Source organism: Anas platyrhynchos, chromosome 4, assembly GCF_047663525.1.
Source record: "Anas platyrhynchos isolate ZD024472 breed Pekin duck chromosome 4, IASCAAS_PekinDuck_T2T, whole genome shotgun sequence".
NCBI classification, from domain to species: Eukaryota; Metazoa; Chordata; class Aves; order Anseriformes; family Anatidae; genus Anas; species Anas platyrhynchos.
In genome coordinates this window covers 23289568-23305698 of record NC_092590.1, presented here as the reverse complement: position 1 = coordinate 23305698, position 16131 = coordinate 23289568, and the positions used below count along the sequence as shown (strand labels likewise).

At 36.8% G+C, this 16131-nt stretch overlaps 2 protein-coding genes across 11 annotated transcripts in view; one reads left to right on the top strand and one right to left on the bottom strand.

The window, feature by feature from the left end:
- Positions 1-16131, top strand: part of CFAP96 (cilia and flagella associated protein 96) — a 90714-nt gene that overhangs the window by 11203 nt on the left and 63380 nt on the right. The gene's annotated exons all lie outside the window — the stretch shown is intronic.
- On the bottom strand, positions 174-9319 carry CCDC110 (coiled-coil domain containing 110). Of its 4 annotated transcripts, none has more exons than XM_072037232.1 (6): positions 8644-9318; positions 8295-8347; positions 6948-7013; positions 6229-6339; positions 3442-5494; positions 174-1296 (listed from the first exon to the last, which is right to left on the bottom strand). In XM_072037232.1, exons 1-6 carry the CDS (start codon positions 8993-8995, stop codon positions 1259-1261), a joined length of 2673 nt encoding a protein of 890 aa, XP_071893333.1. In that variant the 5' UTR covers positions 8996-9318; the 3' UTR covers positions 174-1258. The 4 variants fall into 4 exon arrangements, with proteins under 4 accessions (XP_071893333.1, XP_071893331.1, XP_027312070.3 ...); XM_072037230.1 differs by having other exon boundaries at positions 8295-8350; positions 8644-9308; XM_072037231.1 differs by lacking the exon at positions 174-1296 and adding an exon at positions 1347-2270 and having other exon boundaries at positions 8295-8350; positions 8644-9319.

Sequence of the window (16131 nt, the reverse complement as noted above, 5' to 3'; positions counted from 1 at the left end):
ATTTTTTTAATTATTGAGAGTGCAATATTTGGTTATAAGGCTATAATAATTTGAAATCATACATTCAGTAAGTCCAAGGGTAAATATTTTTTCATCTTATTGCTTAACTGGACTTTTTGATATGTAATTTACAAAACATACTTTCTAATGAGTGATTTAGGTTGCAAATTCATTATATATTATGGTGGAAGAAAGGATGCATATTTCACAGTGAGTATTAGTGTATGTATCAACCAAATAATTCATTTGTTGCCCAAAGTGAAGCTAAGGTCATTGTTTACCTTTATTAGAATTACAAATTGTAGTTTATTTCAACTGTACGTTGTGTAAAAACTGTTGTATAAAATCTTCAGTTAGGATGACCTTCTCAAAATGACCCATATCAGGTATTGTTCGAAACCTGTCCTCAATCAGCCTATTATAGAAGGAGTCCTCTCGATTGACCAGCATCTGTGAAACACTCTTCCTGTGTTTCCTGACAGACCTAAGTCAGCCCTAAGCCCTAAGTGTTGATATATTCTCCAAGAGCAGCTCAATTTCACTTTTTGTGTATGGAAGGATCCTAACATATGTGATCCAACTTTCAAACTAGCTTCTTCTTGTATGGAACTGTGATCCTAAATGAACACCTTAGCTCTACCTTACTATTTTTTGACAGATTTTTATACGAGGTCCAAGAAATTTGTTCATGTAAAACAAAGCTATTTTATTGTAAAAAAAAATAAATAATAAAATCAAAATATCCAAATTATTTCATGAAGACAACATTTATTCTTTTTTTGTAAACATCCTTTTTGCTGTTCACAGGATGAGTATTTTTTTTTTTTTTTTAAGAATTTCTAGACTGGATCTCTCATTTCCATCAAAGAAAATAAAAATAAAACCAATGGTTGTTGGCCAGGTCTACCAGCACTTACTAAGGTGTAAAACCCCTTCCTCTGAGAAAAGAGGACCCAGCCATATTTTAAAATACTAACCTTTACAAGAATGTTGATGTTTTCTTTATCCAAAGACCTATAATGGAATTCCTTCTTTCTTTTTTATACCTCATAGTAGATAATTGTACTGGTGCTGGCCTCAGGTACTGCAGTGTCTCTTTGTACAAATTATCAGGATGATACGTCATGTTCTTCATTTATAAACTTTGTAGGTACAGCATTCCTAGGTAGAATGATCAGCACTGTACTTCTAACTTGTTCTGATGTAGTACAGCTGATGAAGACTGCTCTGAAGTTTTACTATATGTCCTTCTGCCTTTTCAATTTTTCTTCTGTGTTTCAGTAATCTTGTCATTCCCTAGCGAAATGAGGAAACGAGGTTAAAATATATGGAGCTTTGTTAAAAAACAAAACAGCAACAGCAAAAAAAAAAAAAAAAAAAAAACAACAAAAAACATGACAACCCAGTCTGAGAAAATTTTTAGTGCATGTGAGCTAACCTTATCTGGTAATCACAGGACCAATTACTTCTCCTGATAATTCCCTGTCAGAAAATGCGTGGTCCCAGTGATCTAATGCCTGTTTCTAATTAGGGCCACAATGTGCTGTTTTAATACAAATAACAATTGTTTTGATACAATAAGCTTCTTGGCAGTGCTTCTTGCACTTCATCATGATGGTGGAATTTAGAACTTTCTTAAATTTCATTGCCTAATTATATGGGATAGGGAGGACGTCAGATATTAAATCATTTTCATGATTACAGCTTCCCTTACGGTATAGATATAGCCAGTCACCTTTATAAATAATTCTTACAAAAATTTAACAGTTACAGTCTGAAGCAACTTCATGTTTCTGTAAGCATCAAATGCAATTAAATGCCTGACCATCTACTCAGCTGCCCAAGTATTTATGTTTTAATGTCCTTATTGAATCTGTGTGTGTAGTGCAGAATAACTTAATAATTTTGCCTATCTCCATTAAAAATAAAATATAATTGTTTATATGTGTTTTGTATTTTAAAATGTGTTTACAGGAATAACCATTAAAGAGGTAGACTTTAATCTTTAATGTAGTTTATAGCTGTCCTGATACATATATCAGTGCTGATGCAAAAACATACTCTACATTTAGTGTGCTATATTACAAACCAGACAAAAATTGTTGTTTGTTGTTGTTGCAATTGCTATTTATGAATTATTGAAGAAAAGGATTACTTCCATGTAGTAACAGTCTGTGAAGATATTGAGCTTGTACAGTGTTGTATTAGTAGGAAAGTGAAGATGAATAATTACCTCTAAGTCTGTTCTGGAAACACCAGCAACTGTTTTACTGTTATGGATTTATTAAGGAGGTAAAAAACAAACAAACAAACAAACAAACTTAAAAATGTAACAGAATAAAGAGAAATAGTGTTGTAGTGACATGACACACAGGTTACTTTAGCTTCATAGAATATTATATGCAATACTTTTGTGAAATTTCTTCCTCCCCCTGTTCCCATGGTTGAGAAAATCGGATTATTTGTGCAGTGACTATATCTAAGAGGCTAATTTTTGTGTCTTTAATAGCTATGACCATTCTCACTACGTTTACAATTAAAATGTTAAAGTTCACGTTTTAACTAATAACCTTTCAGTACCTAGCATAAAAAGATAAAGGTATCTTGTGTTAATTGAACATAGACCAGAACTGGATGTCATCTAAAACATATGGAAACACAGTTGAAACTTAGGACTTCTTGCAGAATAAGCTCTGAAATGTGGCATGTACTAAGCTGTTCAGCAAAAAAGGTTCCCTCCTGATACTGAAATCTTAGAACAGAATTCCATCTCCTGTAATACTGTCACAGTATTATTACATTTCTGTAGACTACTTACAATTGTTTAAGGACTTGCTCTTGTGAATCTTTGAAATTCAGCCAATTATCAAAAGGAGGAGACAGTTTTGAGAACTTAACAAAAAATGGAAATGACTGAGCATTTAAAAAAAAAAACAAAACACATTTTTATTACAATTTATTTGAAGCAATAGACTGTTGTATATTATGAGGAATTGCCTGGAAAAGAAAATCAATTTATTTCTTTAAAAGGTGGAAGAAAGTACTCCAGAGTGTCTCCAGAAAATAGTAGCAAAGACCCCTGAAGCTCCAAGATTTATCATTTAAACACCTGTCTAGAGTTCACTGCAGTCAAACGGAAAAATTCCCAAGCTTTGTGTGCGCTGGAGCAATTAATTCATTCAGGTTTTGTTGTATAAGAATATATACATTCTGCGCAATCTCTTTTTCAGAAGCCCTTTTATCCTTAGCAACTTGCTAAGACTTAAAAACAGCAAAACTATAATTTTTCTAGTTAAAACCTAATGTAGCATACAGTTTCAGTAATACGCTTACCAGAAAAATCAGATGAGAAGGACACATTGTGTACAATGATGTTAGAAAACAAAAATACTGAATTTAGAAAACAAAAAAAATGTTGTTACTGCAAAATAAAGCTCTTACCTTGTGAAAGGTATTCCAAAGCTGCATACTGAGAATCAGGAATTTCTTTACAAATTCCAGAGGAATATTCAGAACAGTCATCTTGCATAGTGCCAAAACTGGAATTGGGTGTCTTTTGTGCCCAGACTAGGGCTGTAGCTTGGCCTCGGAGATAAACGTAATCCTTATGCAAATGGTGGAATTCAAACTGTAATACATCTCTCTCGTTTTCAATAGTCCACAGGTGATTTTCTAGTATTAAGTGTTCTTCAATCAGTTTTCTAATGTCATTTTCATATTTGAAAGCATCTTGTCTATGTTCCTGTAGTTCTTTCTTAAGTACCTGATTTTCCTCTGTGATGTTTGTTATTACCATTGATAACCTCTTGCATTCTCTGTTTGCAGAGGTCAAGTTAGACTTCAAAAGATCAATATCTGCTTTTGCATTTCTGAGTTCAGTCATAAGTTTCTTTTCTATATAATCTTTATCTGACTGGACCTTCTTAAAGTCCTTCAGCAGCATCTGTTTAGCATTAGAACATTCCTGCAGGCTCATTTCAAGGTTAAGTTTCTTGTCTGCCAACATTTGCATTAATTGAAGATGAGTCTCCCGTTCAGATTTTGTTGCAGTTTCTTTTTCCTTCATTTGTTGTATTTCATTCTGATTTCCTTCAAGCTCTTGCTCTAGGGAACTCTTTTCTTCTGTAAGCTGGGATATTTTTATCTCAAGTTTTTTATTTGTTTCTCGTACTGTAGAGCATTCCTTTTGCAAGCACTCCAGCATTGCACTGAGCTTCCCTTTTTCACAGATAGCAGTAGTCATCTTTTCTTCTAATTGCTTGTTCCTAATTTGAAAATCATGTAGTGCCTGTATTGTTTGTTGGTTTCCATGATGGAGTTGACTCTTCTCTTCCTCAAGGATTATTTGCTGTTTCTGGAGTTCTTTACATTTTCTTAGTAAGTTATGTACTTCCTTAATACATTCCTTGTTGTCTTCTTGTGATTTAACCAACTGCTTTAGCATACTTTTCTTTTCTTTAGCTAAATGCTTAATTTGCATGTCACAGTTTGATGTTTTTTCTTTCAAAGACTGTATGGTAACAGCAAGACATTTGACTTTGTTCTTGAGAGCTAAATTTTCATTCTGAAGATTGTGTACTCTTTTTTGCAAATGCTCGGAATTTTTCAGAGACTTTTGCAATGCTTCAGTTTTCCCATCATATTCAGAGGTTACTGTGATTTCACTCAACTTCTGATTTCCTAGCCTCGGAGGTGTCTGATTTACAACAGTCAGTTGTGCTTTTTCTTTTTCTAATTGCTCTTTGTGATCAAGCATTAGTAGCTTATCTTTCACCGTTTTGGAGAAAGAATTAACCTGGAATCTGTCACCTTCACTTTTAAATTCTTTACGTACATCTTGGTTTTCAGATTCTGCTTTTTCATTGCATACTGTTGTAGGAGAAGAACCCCAAACACTGGCATTTTCAGAGTTTTTATAATATTCTTTAATAAAATGTAGTTGATTTTCTTTAAGTGGGGTTAAAGTAATATGTGATTCATTTAAAGAGGCAACAGTTTCTGCAACTTCTTTTAAGTTATTTAATTCTTCTCTGTATAAAAAGACAGATTTTTCTGTATTCTGTGCTAGCGAATCGGAGTCAGTACTGACTGACTTCCAAAATTCTTGTTTCAGCAACTTGGTAGTATAGTTAGTATCATCTGTATTATGAAATTCTTTCCCATATTTGGGAGAAGGTACAGGAAGTTTAGATTTACTCCAGATTACCTTCTCCTGGGCAGAATTCAACCTTTCTGTCTCCAGATCAGTGCCAGATACCAAATGTCCCAATTTATATTCATTCTTCATTGCAAGTAACAGTTTGTTTCCAAGTAGATCTTCTGAATATTCAACCTTTTCAGTTGCTGTATTTTGCAGTGAAATCCTATGTGAATTTTTTATGTCACTGACCACATTTGCGGGCTTGGAATGTGCTTCCATATGCTCCTCAGAACAGTGTTGTTGGTCATGGTGAACTTTTCTCTTAGAAGACGGCGATTTGGGATTTTCCATAGGCTACCCCACAAAATTAAAAACAAATGTACAAAAAACTATCATACTGTAAGAACTGTGAAACATTGCAGTACTGGAAGCATAAGACAAGTTGTTATTATCAAAGCACTTCTCAACTAAGACTTGTACAATTTTATCTCTGTGAATGCTATTTACCCTTTAAAAGAACGTAAACAATTTTCATGGGCCTTATTTAATTCAATACTGGGCTTTGGAGCAGGTATAACATACTGAGTAAGTGTCTTAAATCAATTAAATATATTTCAAGCAAAGGAGGGATGATCTAAAGAGACTATAGCTTATTTCTGATTATTTTGTCATCCCAGTTAGTTTGAAAGAAGGGCAAACTGGATTTACCCAAAATAGAGGCAGAAGCAGGTTTTATGTCTAGGAGAGGAGCAGTATTTATTCCCTTTCTTCATTTCTCTCTTTTCGTTCCTTGGCTCTGTCTGTTACACTATAGGCTTTGTATTGCATTCCATATCCACTGTAAATAGTCCAAATGAATATGGGGAAGATCAAGCTACCATTCTATCTGTGCAGAGAAGAAACTGAACTGTAATCACAATGGGTTGGACAGAACAGTGTATGTATCTGTGGCTTCTCAGGAAAAATATACCGTTGTTACTTTTTGTACCCAGATTACCCTTTGGGTTATTTTTCAAAAAAACATAACTCTCAAATCCAAAATCCATCTAAAGAATAAGTTGTTTGTTGGTAAAAATTGTTAAACATACCAGAGATGCATCACTTGGTGTGCAAGTCATCAAAATCTTGTCAGATGTACATACTGTAGTTTTCATTTCAAATATATTTTTATTTAGTATCTCACTGATTTTATACTGTACCTGAAAGAGATTGGGATTGTTTATAGAAAAATGTAGAAGTATTTGACTTTCCAAAAATATCCTATTAGGAAGTTCTCTCCTGGGATGGACAGACTGGATGGAAGTGGGGTGTAGGAACATGGAATTGTGTATAACGAGCAAAGTGTAAAGCTTCCTGCATCAAATCTTTAGCTTTTATATAATGAATCAGATAAAATGATGGTAGGAAAATTCTCCTGTAAGGGTGGCTTAGTGTTCGGTGAAACATGGCAGTTTAAAACAATGGAGTAGGTTCTGCTGTCTATTGACAATGACAAGGTGAAATTAACTTCCTTGAAAACAACAGAGCTTCCTTGAGTTTATAGTAGTACAAATTAGAGAAAGATCCTTCCTTTTTTTACCCCCTTGAACTCAGTTTTGTTCTTCCTCTTTGTTTTTCTAAGATTTTCTAAGTCCCCAAATACTATTATAACTAAGAAAGAGCGAGAACCTTGACATGAAATTATTTTATCATTGAATAGATGATTTCAATGTATAACTACTGTACATAAGAATATAAAAGACCTAAGGCCATATCTAAAAATGCAGGAATTGGTGTTTATATTTTAAGAACATTTCTGTTCTTTTACCATGCTAGCGTGCTCCAGAGTCTGTTGCCGAAGTGTCTGAACTGATTCCAGCTGTTGTTGAAGAACCTAAAATGTAGAAAATAAACTGGTAGAAGAAAACCTATTACCTACCTACCAGTCAGAAAACTGGTAGGTAGTTGCTTATTTCTTAAAATATTGAAATGAATTAGGTTATTTTCTCAGTTTAACTCATGTTTATTTTCTAGTTCTAAGATTGTTTTCATCTTGCCTGAGTCAACGAGAGTTCATCAAATGGTTCTTTTACCATTCAACAGCCATTTAGAAAATTATTTGCAATACTGGAAGGATTTCAGCATCATTCTTCCTGGACAGTTGCTCACATCACAGAAAGGGCTGTCACATGTGGCATTACCTTGCACCTTAGTCTTTGCTGTGAGACCAAATGTGTTCATACTCCAGTTCCAAAGATCATCTTTTGGTTTAGACTGACATGTACTGGTTGGCCAACAAAGCGAGCTAGACTGTTTCTTGGCCTAGTGAAGGGAGAAGCCCTAGTGTTCTATATTAACAGAACTAACCTTAGCTAAGCTCTAGTGACTTAAAAGTGCTTTAAAATAAATAGTACAAATGCTTCACAAAGATCAAAGAATGTTTTTCTGAATGAATCATTATGAGGTCACAGGAATTCAGAGACTCGGTCAAAACCTTAGCTAAAGGAATGAACTTGTGCATAGAGCAAAATGTGTAGTTTTCTATGTATTCTGCTTTGGAAGAAAATTCTGCACAACATAAAAGAGGAGAAAAAGGGGCAGGTAGAGAATACTGTACATCCCATACCTGAGTTATGTGACTATACTGCTATTAAAAACAAAACCAATCTACTTTGCTAGTCAATATCCAAATGGAAATTGTAGTTTGAAAGTACGCTGTCAATTTCAAAATACTTCAGCAAATTACATCAGTTAAAAAAAATATCCTTAGAGAATGACAGCTCCAATGGTCTTCAGTCTGCATACAGTTTATAAGTACACTGAAGCAATCAATCAGTCACTGTCTTTATATTCATATTAACTAGTTCACACATAAAGAACAATACAAAAGAGACTAGCTTTGAATTAGATAACTCTGTGAACACTGATTTAACACTTCATCCTAGCAGCTCCTGTGAACTTGAAGTAAGGCATTGTTGATCAGTAACTAGCCTGAGCTACTCCTGTTGCTCTGGTGAAGTCTGGTACAGCCCAGTTTGCCAGCAGAGGTTTGGCTATTCTGACAGGGACATCTGTATACTTAAATAAATGCACCATATGGGAATCCTGCTAGCTAAGACTGTCTTTACGTCCAGTCATCCTGTTCCTGTCTGCAGACAGAATCAAATCTGCTTACTTCGAGGGCTGTTTGCGGGTGAATTGGATCTTCTACTCCTGTTGTATGATTACCTGCTAATAAAAAAGACATTTCTACAGTTAGCACTACTTGATGTTCACAGGAAGAGCTGTTTCAAATCTAGACATCAAGGGAAAAGGGAGAAAACTCAGCCCTGCAGAGGCCGAGGAAGGGTGTAAGAGCTTTTTTCTTCTGCTGTTGGTGTTCTCAGCCCTGCTGAAGTCCCTGGCACAGGACGGGAACACATGCAGGTGAATTAGTGTCTGGAGAACCTGAGGAAGAGGCCCAAGGCTCCAGCAGGGAGAATACCTCTTAGAAAGGGATGAAGCAACCATCACAAAACATGTACCTTGGGCGACTTGTGTCACCACCGTGCTAGTCAGGTGTGAGGGGTGGCCCCAGGACGAGGTGGGATAGCCCTTCATTCCGGTGCAGAGACCCAGGTGTACAGTTTTTCCTCCCTCTGGAGGCTGCCTTGGCCTGCACCATCCCCCACCTCCTATGTGAGGAGGAGGAGGAGGAAGGCTGGTGCAGCCTGCTGGTCCCCCTCCAGTGCGGTGTGTCATGGCGGTGACATCACAGTTCTCAGGGACAGCGTGGTGACACAGTATGGTGCCACCCCTGGGTGCTCCATCCCACTGAGGTGCCGCTATGGCTTCCGCCCAGGCCTCCCCTCTGTGGGGGCAGAGCAAGGCCGCCATTTCCTCCACCAACAACCACAGCCTCTGACAAGGGGCAGAGGCAGGCCTGTTTTCAGGAGCTGTCCCTGCCCCATTGCCCCTGTGATGGCAGCTGCCTGCTTGGTATGGCAGCCCTCATGTGTCTGAAGGCAGCAGGGCACCTGGGGGGCTTGGATCTGGGGGACCCCAGGGGAATGTCACCCTGTGTCCAGTGCTTCCTTCCTTGTGTTTCGTTTTGGGGTTTCTTTTTAATTCTTGCTGCAGGCACCTCCCTGGGTTGTCACTGTAGGTGGGTGGCCTTGCTATGCTATGGTCACACTTGTGATATGTGTTCTTGTCTTTCACCTTTTTGAAGTAATAGTCTCTTTTGCATTGTTTAAATTATGTGAGTGTAGTTTTATCCTTCCAGGAAAACATAAAAAGCTTCCTTATCGAAATAAGTGGAGCTCCTAACACATATATGAACAATATTCATCGTGTTTTCCATGCTTAAGGTAGTAGAGCAGACATTCACTATGAATAACCTGTAATCATGTGAGTAGACTCATTCAAAGACTGTTTTGTAATTAAATGACTCAGGACGGTTAGACACAGATTGTTAAGCTGTGTTACTTCTCACAAGGCACCTGTAAGGCTAAGACGTGGGAAACCTTTGCTAACACAACTAAAACCATATATAATTGACGTTCTTTTGGGAAGCAGCACTACGAGAGGTAAATTTTTTTTCTAAATTGTAACTCTCATCTGTATCAGGGTTTTGAGTTAATGCTTGTATAACAGTTAATTGGCAAAGCATATTTGTTAAACTCTATATTGCATAAAAGCTGGTAGAATTTGTGAAAGATTAAGTTCAACCCAGATTGTTTTAATTTGTGTGCAAATTGTGTGTGGTTACTTCTTTCAAGTTTTTTTTTTTTTAATTGAGAAAGAATAAGTGGATGAAATATGTAGCTTATATATTTCTCAACCAGCTTTATCAGTGGGAGATGTTAAGAAAATTCTGAGTTTTTTAATATTTGCCCCAGGGCTTGTCAGTTAGTCTTTATGCTAGAAGTCTGCATATATGCTTATAGCTTTGGAAGAATATAGTTCAACAGTCTGACACAAATGTATTGGTAATGGTACATTTGAACATTGTTTTGGAAGGATAGTTTACGATTATAGATAGATGACAAAAGAGTCACATGGGGATTGTGGCTTTTAGTCCTTGAGAGTGGCATAGCTGTAATATTCAAAGTTTTCAGGCTCTCCAAATAGTTCTAACATGTTTTTGCAGAAGTACAAAGCGAACCCTTTTTACACCTGTTAAGGGACAGCTGAAGAGTTTAGTGGCTGGAATTAGCCCAGCAGTATTACACAATAGCAAGAAACGTAAATCTTATATTTAGCTACTTATTCTCCAACCCAGAAATATTTTTTTTCTCATTTTTTATGGCATCATAAGAGTAAAAATAAATCTAGGCTTACGTTAATAATCTGGAATATAAAATTTGTCTCTGTAATCTTTCCCCCAATTATTATTATTTTGATACTATTCTAACATTACTGACAATGTTGTCATTCAGTACTATTCTCTGAACTGGAATCAGTACCTTTTACTAGGAGCCACTGCTAGAGGACTTGGTCCTTAAAGTGTTGGGAATAGCTTTTTAACAGTTAATAATTTTAATTTTTGAATCAGGCATTTCAACTTGTTCTTCAGCTATGCTAGCAAATCAAGTAAGATGTTCACATTGGGCTCACATTGGACGTTCACATGTATCACATTGGGCTGCTCTGTCAAAAATAACTTACAAAATGTTTGTATGTTTTTTAAAAAAACAACTATTTGCCATAGAAAATCCGAATGATATCAGGAAGCTTTGCTGCCAAGTATTGCAAGAGGGAGAAGAATGAAGGTGATGCAAGAAAAAAGTATAATTTTCAAGCTGAGCTCTTTCATGATTCTGGTATAAGCCATCCAAATAGTGGTGTTTTGTCAGAATATTGAACCTTTGTTAATGAAGATAGAATCATCAAGACCAGTGAGTTCTCCCACTGGTCCACGTAGGGATATATTCAACAAGTCAAGTTAGTATTACCAGGAGTCTGTGTGAGTCTCAGTCAGCAAGAGGGTAAGTCCAGTGGCATAGACCATTTAAAGACCAAGGAAAGATACTAAATAATGAAACCAAAACTACACCAGAAAAAGAACATTTCCTTGGAAGTTTCTTCCTGGTATGCTGTTGCCTATTTGCACCATCATGGGGTGTGTTGTGCTCTAGAGACTGTGCTTGGTATATCTGCATTGTGATCTTCCTGGAATCCTGAAAAGCCAGTGAGAACAGTAAGGAGAATCAGAAAAGCAGTCAGTTCCTGTTTGGAGTTTAATAAACAAGGTCAGCTGTTTGAGAGCTAAAAAGAAAAGCTTCTGAAATAGAAATGGTTGGTCTCAAATTTGACACATGGTGGAGAATGTATGGAAGTCTTCACCTGGAAACAATATGATCATTATAAAATTCTGATGTATTGATCTTGTTTAAGCTAAACATGTACCTTGTTTTGTTTAGAAATAAACAAACTATACTTCATTTTATATAAACAAATGCCCAGACATTGACCCATGAGAATTGTTCTGTATTTATCCAGCAAGAAAAACAAAAATAACGGAATAAACACACTGTTCTTTTTGGATTTCTTAAACAATGTATAAGAAAACCTTCCAGTGCAGAAAGAAGTCCCAGGAAGTTAAGCTGTACAGAATCAGAGAAAACAGCAGCGAGCCATTAGGTTTGGCTGCAAATGAGGTCTTGGTTTAGCTATTTAGAGTTTGTCAGTTCTGTGTTAGCAGTCAACGGAGATATTCCATCCTTCTGTCCATCCTGTCCTGAGCTCTTTTCTATGATATTTTAGTTACCTGTTTTTGAGATAAAGACTGACCTAGATTGTGAGCTCCAACACAACAGACTCATTAAAAACACCAAAAAAATCTTGTATAAGAGATGTAGAGGGGAAAGAAACTGATGTGATGCTAACAGCAGTATTGTAGGAAAGAGCTAGGCATGCACTTAATGTAAGTAAATGAACAAATGCAGTGCCCCATCAGTACATGCTAGAGCAAAAACCATAAAAGAGACAGCAAAAAGATATGGTGCAAACCTATAAGGAAATGAAGTGGTGTTCTTTGTGCTGTATCTCAAGGGTAACTTGAGTACCACTCAGCTGCCTGTGTTCTCCCATGACTTGGCTCAGAGACTCTTCAGAGACCTTGCCAGACCAGGACTTCTATGGCCACCAAGGCAGGAAAAGGGCAGAAATCTCTCAGCTGCGCCCTCATTGTGTAGTCCCAATCTTTGTGTATGGTGGTGGAGCTCCCCTTTGGGCCCTAGAAAAGGTTTTTGGTGTTAGTTTCTGAATGGGACTTAGAGGATGCTGCTGTGCTTGTGCAGCCCACTTCCTTTATCCCCGCTGCTTGCCCCATGAGCTGAGGGCTGATGTCCAGGACCTTTGAGTCTGGGAAGTGTTACAACAGGTGAATGCGATACGTGATGTTACATTAAGGAATTTGGTTAAAAAATGGGTTGTGTGATGAAAGTGCGTAATCAGTCACGTCACGTGAAAATAATTTCTGCTTTGTGATTAGGTGAATTGTATATTGAGTTAAAACCTAATATTGAAAAGAAGAAGTAAATTATAACTACTTTTTGACAAAGAGTACCAATTCCAGGCCTCAGGAAGAGAATCTGAGCTATAGAACGAATTCCAATAAATGAGGAGGATCAATTTCAAAAGGTCTTTATTGTATAAATGTGCATGTAGAGTAATTGTTTCTGGTGAGGTTACTTCTTTGTTTATAAAGTCATTTACTAGACAAGAGGAGATGAAGAGAAAGGATGGAAGAATTCCTTAGGTCTCCGCTCAAACAAGCGGAAAGGAAGCATCTTTTGTGTACCAACTACTTGATTGTTCATTTACCTGTGAACATCTAAAACAGCAACAATTAGAAAAATCTGGGTTTGTTTTGGGTTAAAACGTTCTTCTTCAGAGGAAAGGAAAGCATTGTATGTTGTGTGAGTATTTTGCCTGGTCCTTATTGGAGGTGCTGAGCTAAGCAGGGAAAAGAAACCTTTGGACAGACTGCTGTCCTAATTTGCAATATCCACTGCCAACCTGTCATAAGACTTTATGGTTCAGGTTTTTATAGATCCAGGAATCTTCTCAGGGAAATCTGGGTTAAACATGAACAGCTGATTAAATGTGTCTGTCCTCCTAAATATGACAGAAATGCTAAAATCAGCTACAGGGACAGCTGTTACCTCTTGATTATTGTGAGACGATGAGTGGACACGTTCCACGAACCTTAGAACAGGTGCAACCTAGACAGGTTTATTAAAACACTACAGTAGTAACTATCCAAGTATGCAAGGCATTAGGATCTGGTGGGGTGATCATAGAGATAGACTTGATTAAATACTTGGAGATGTCACTTTGGTTCTCCAACTTGAGAGGCGATGTATAAATCAGTTTCTATCATTTGTTTCAACTGGCATCTTTCAGGGAGGTCTGAGGTATCAGGGCAGATTCATTTAAGACATAAACTCAAAAGATTATTTAATCACTGCTGTGCCAAACTTGGTGAATCTTATGAATGTAACTACTGTATTGCCCTAATTCATTGCTTACTGCGTGTCCAGTACCCTCTCTTCTTGCTATGTAAATTTAGATGTAAGGGTAGACATTTTTTTTCCCTGACCTTGGAATTAAGGTTAAAAAAAAGCTTGTCCTACTTTTGGATTAATATATTATGTTTTGTAATGTGGTGAGAAGATGAGTTTGAGCCCTTCCAGCATTTAGGAGGAAAGGCTGCTTTTGGATGATTTAATTGCCATGAAAATCCTTTTGGCAAACAGCAATGAGATCCAGTGCAACAGTGCTGTCTGAACACCTTGGAGGCTTTGCTTTTTTCCTTTACCTGCCACAGTAGAATCAGCTCATCTGCCCAGGTGCTGCCACTGTAATGCATATTTTACTCAATCCTTATTTTGCCTAAAGCAATGGCTGATACTATTTTATGGTAACAGTTTTCAAAAGCCGCATCTCTGTTCAGTTGTGACCTTCCAAGGACTGCTTTTTTGTCACAGGGGTGTTAGGACTCTTCATATATACACTTCGTAATGGCACTTATCTCATTCGAGTGCAAATGGAAAAGGCTGGACGAATTATGAGAAGAAATAACATTTTTAGAATTTATCCTTCCTGTTTTTTTCCCTTCTATACTGTAGCCCCCTTTTCCGCTTAGTCGTGGGGTAGCAATTACTTGTTCTCTGTACAGTTGGGCCATATCTGAGTGTTCTTGCAATACATGCTTTTCTTATAAATAATAAGATAAGGTAGGTAGTGGAAGAATCTCACTTTGAAAGAATTATACTTCTCATACATCCTACTTAGGTATAGTTTTGAATTGGTGCACCCAAAGAGGTACAAGACCTAAAGCAGTAACAGGATCACTTTCTGTATAAGTGACTGTAGTTTTGAAAGTGGTGGTATTCCTGCACTGAGAGTAAAAGGAAATTAAAGGAATTTGCAAGAGTAAAACAGCAGAAAGAGACGTAATTCTTGAAATTAATTAAAAAAAAAAAAAAAAGTGTCTTGGCTAAGCTCCTCATTATTCTAGTTTTTACACAATCACAGCTTTCTTAAATGTGCAAGCTGTAGATGTGTTACAAGTCCAGTCTTAGCAAAGTATAGAAATGGAAATAATCATGAAACTGCCAATTAGAGAAATTTCACTGAGAAAATATGATTACTGAAAAGATCGCATTCATTTATAATGAGTATGTTGAATGAGTGCTACACACAAACTGAATAGTCGAGATACGGAAACTATATTTTACCTTAAGTAGACTGAAAGATAAACTAATTGTCCTGTGTGCAATCATAGCTTCTCTTTGAGATTATTCTTCCTCAATGAAAACTACCTATGCCTGTGGTTTGTTGTCTGCACAACCTACAGGCACCTCGTAACTCTACTGCTGCTCAGCTGCTGCTCTGAAACTTAGATTCATTTCTACGTGCAAAGGGACTGAATGTGACTGTGCCTTGTGGCAACATGTAGGGAGTTGCTAGTGACACCCTACAGGTTTCATGTAATGTCATAAACAACTCTGCTCTTTGTCATAATAGAGAAACTTTTTTTTTTTTGGCTGCAAATATTATTTGTGGTTTTTGTTTGTTTTAGCCACTGAACATATTGTTCCAGCCATTTCTCTGTAGTGTGCCTGGTCAAATTAATATTTAACTTTTTATAGGCTGCTGGATGAGCAGGATAATTAAAAACCTCTTAAATCAGGAATATACTAAAAAGATTTAAAAAAAAATATGTTTTACACAGAATGTGGTGGATAACAGTCTATTCCTGAGTGACATCTGGAAAAGGAAAAGCCAAGGCTGTCAAAAGCTTGCAAGGGATTTTTCCTCTTGCTCAGAATCCTCCTTATGTTTACTAAATATTTCGTCTTCTGACTAATAAGCAATAATCATTAATGTCTCCACAGTTTCTGGGTTTCTGAAGTTGGCACTCCAACACAGCTGTAATTTGGCCAGCAGAGCTTTCTTTAAAGCTTTATTTTGGACAACTGTCCCTAGGCTGTGCCATCGAAAATTTTTTTTCAGGGTAATGTAATATACAATCTTTCAAGACTGTCCTAAAACCTTTAGCGGGCTTTGGATCATGCCCTGGTGTGGGGAGAGCAAGGATTTGGCAGGCGGAGTGTAACTGAAAGCACTCCGTCAGTATGCTAAGACAAATGTGTGCTTTACCAGATCTGGAAACAAACCACTTTGTGAATTTCAGTGTTGTGTAGATGGTGTTACTTATCAAGCATGCACTGTGAAGATAAGATTTTACTTGTGGTGCCACAGAACAACTGAATGCGTACTGAAGAGTTGTAGTATGCATTTTACTTTAAAACTTCATATTTTAAGGAAAATGAATAATCTGCTTATGGAAAATTCTTAACTTCTAAAAGAAACTATCTGGATAGCTTGCTTGGATGTGAGGAGGAAAAAAAAGAAAAAACACAAAAGGGCAAAACTACAGAATGTGGTTGCCTTTAAGAGAAAATTCACTGAGTATATGTCTGCAAACATGTTTTGTTTACCACTGTTTTTTTTTTTAT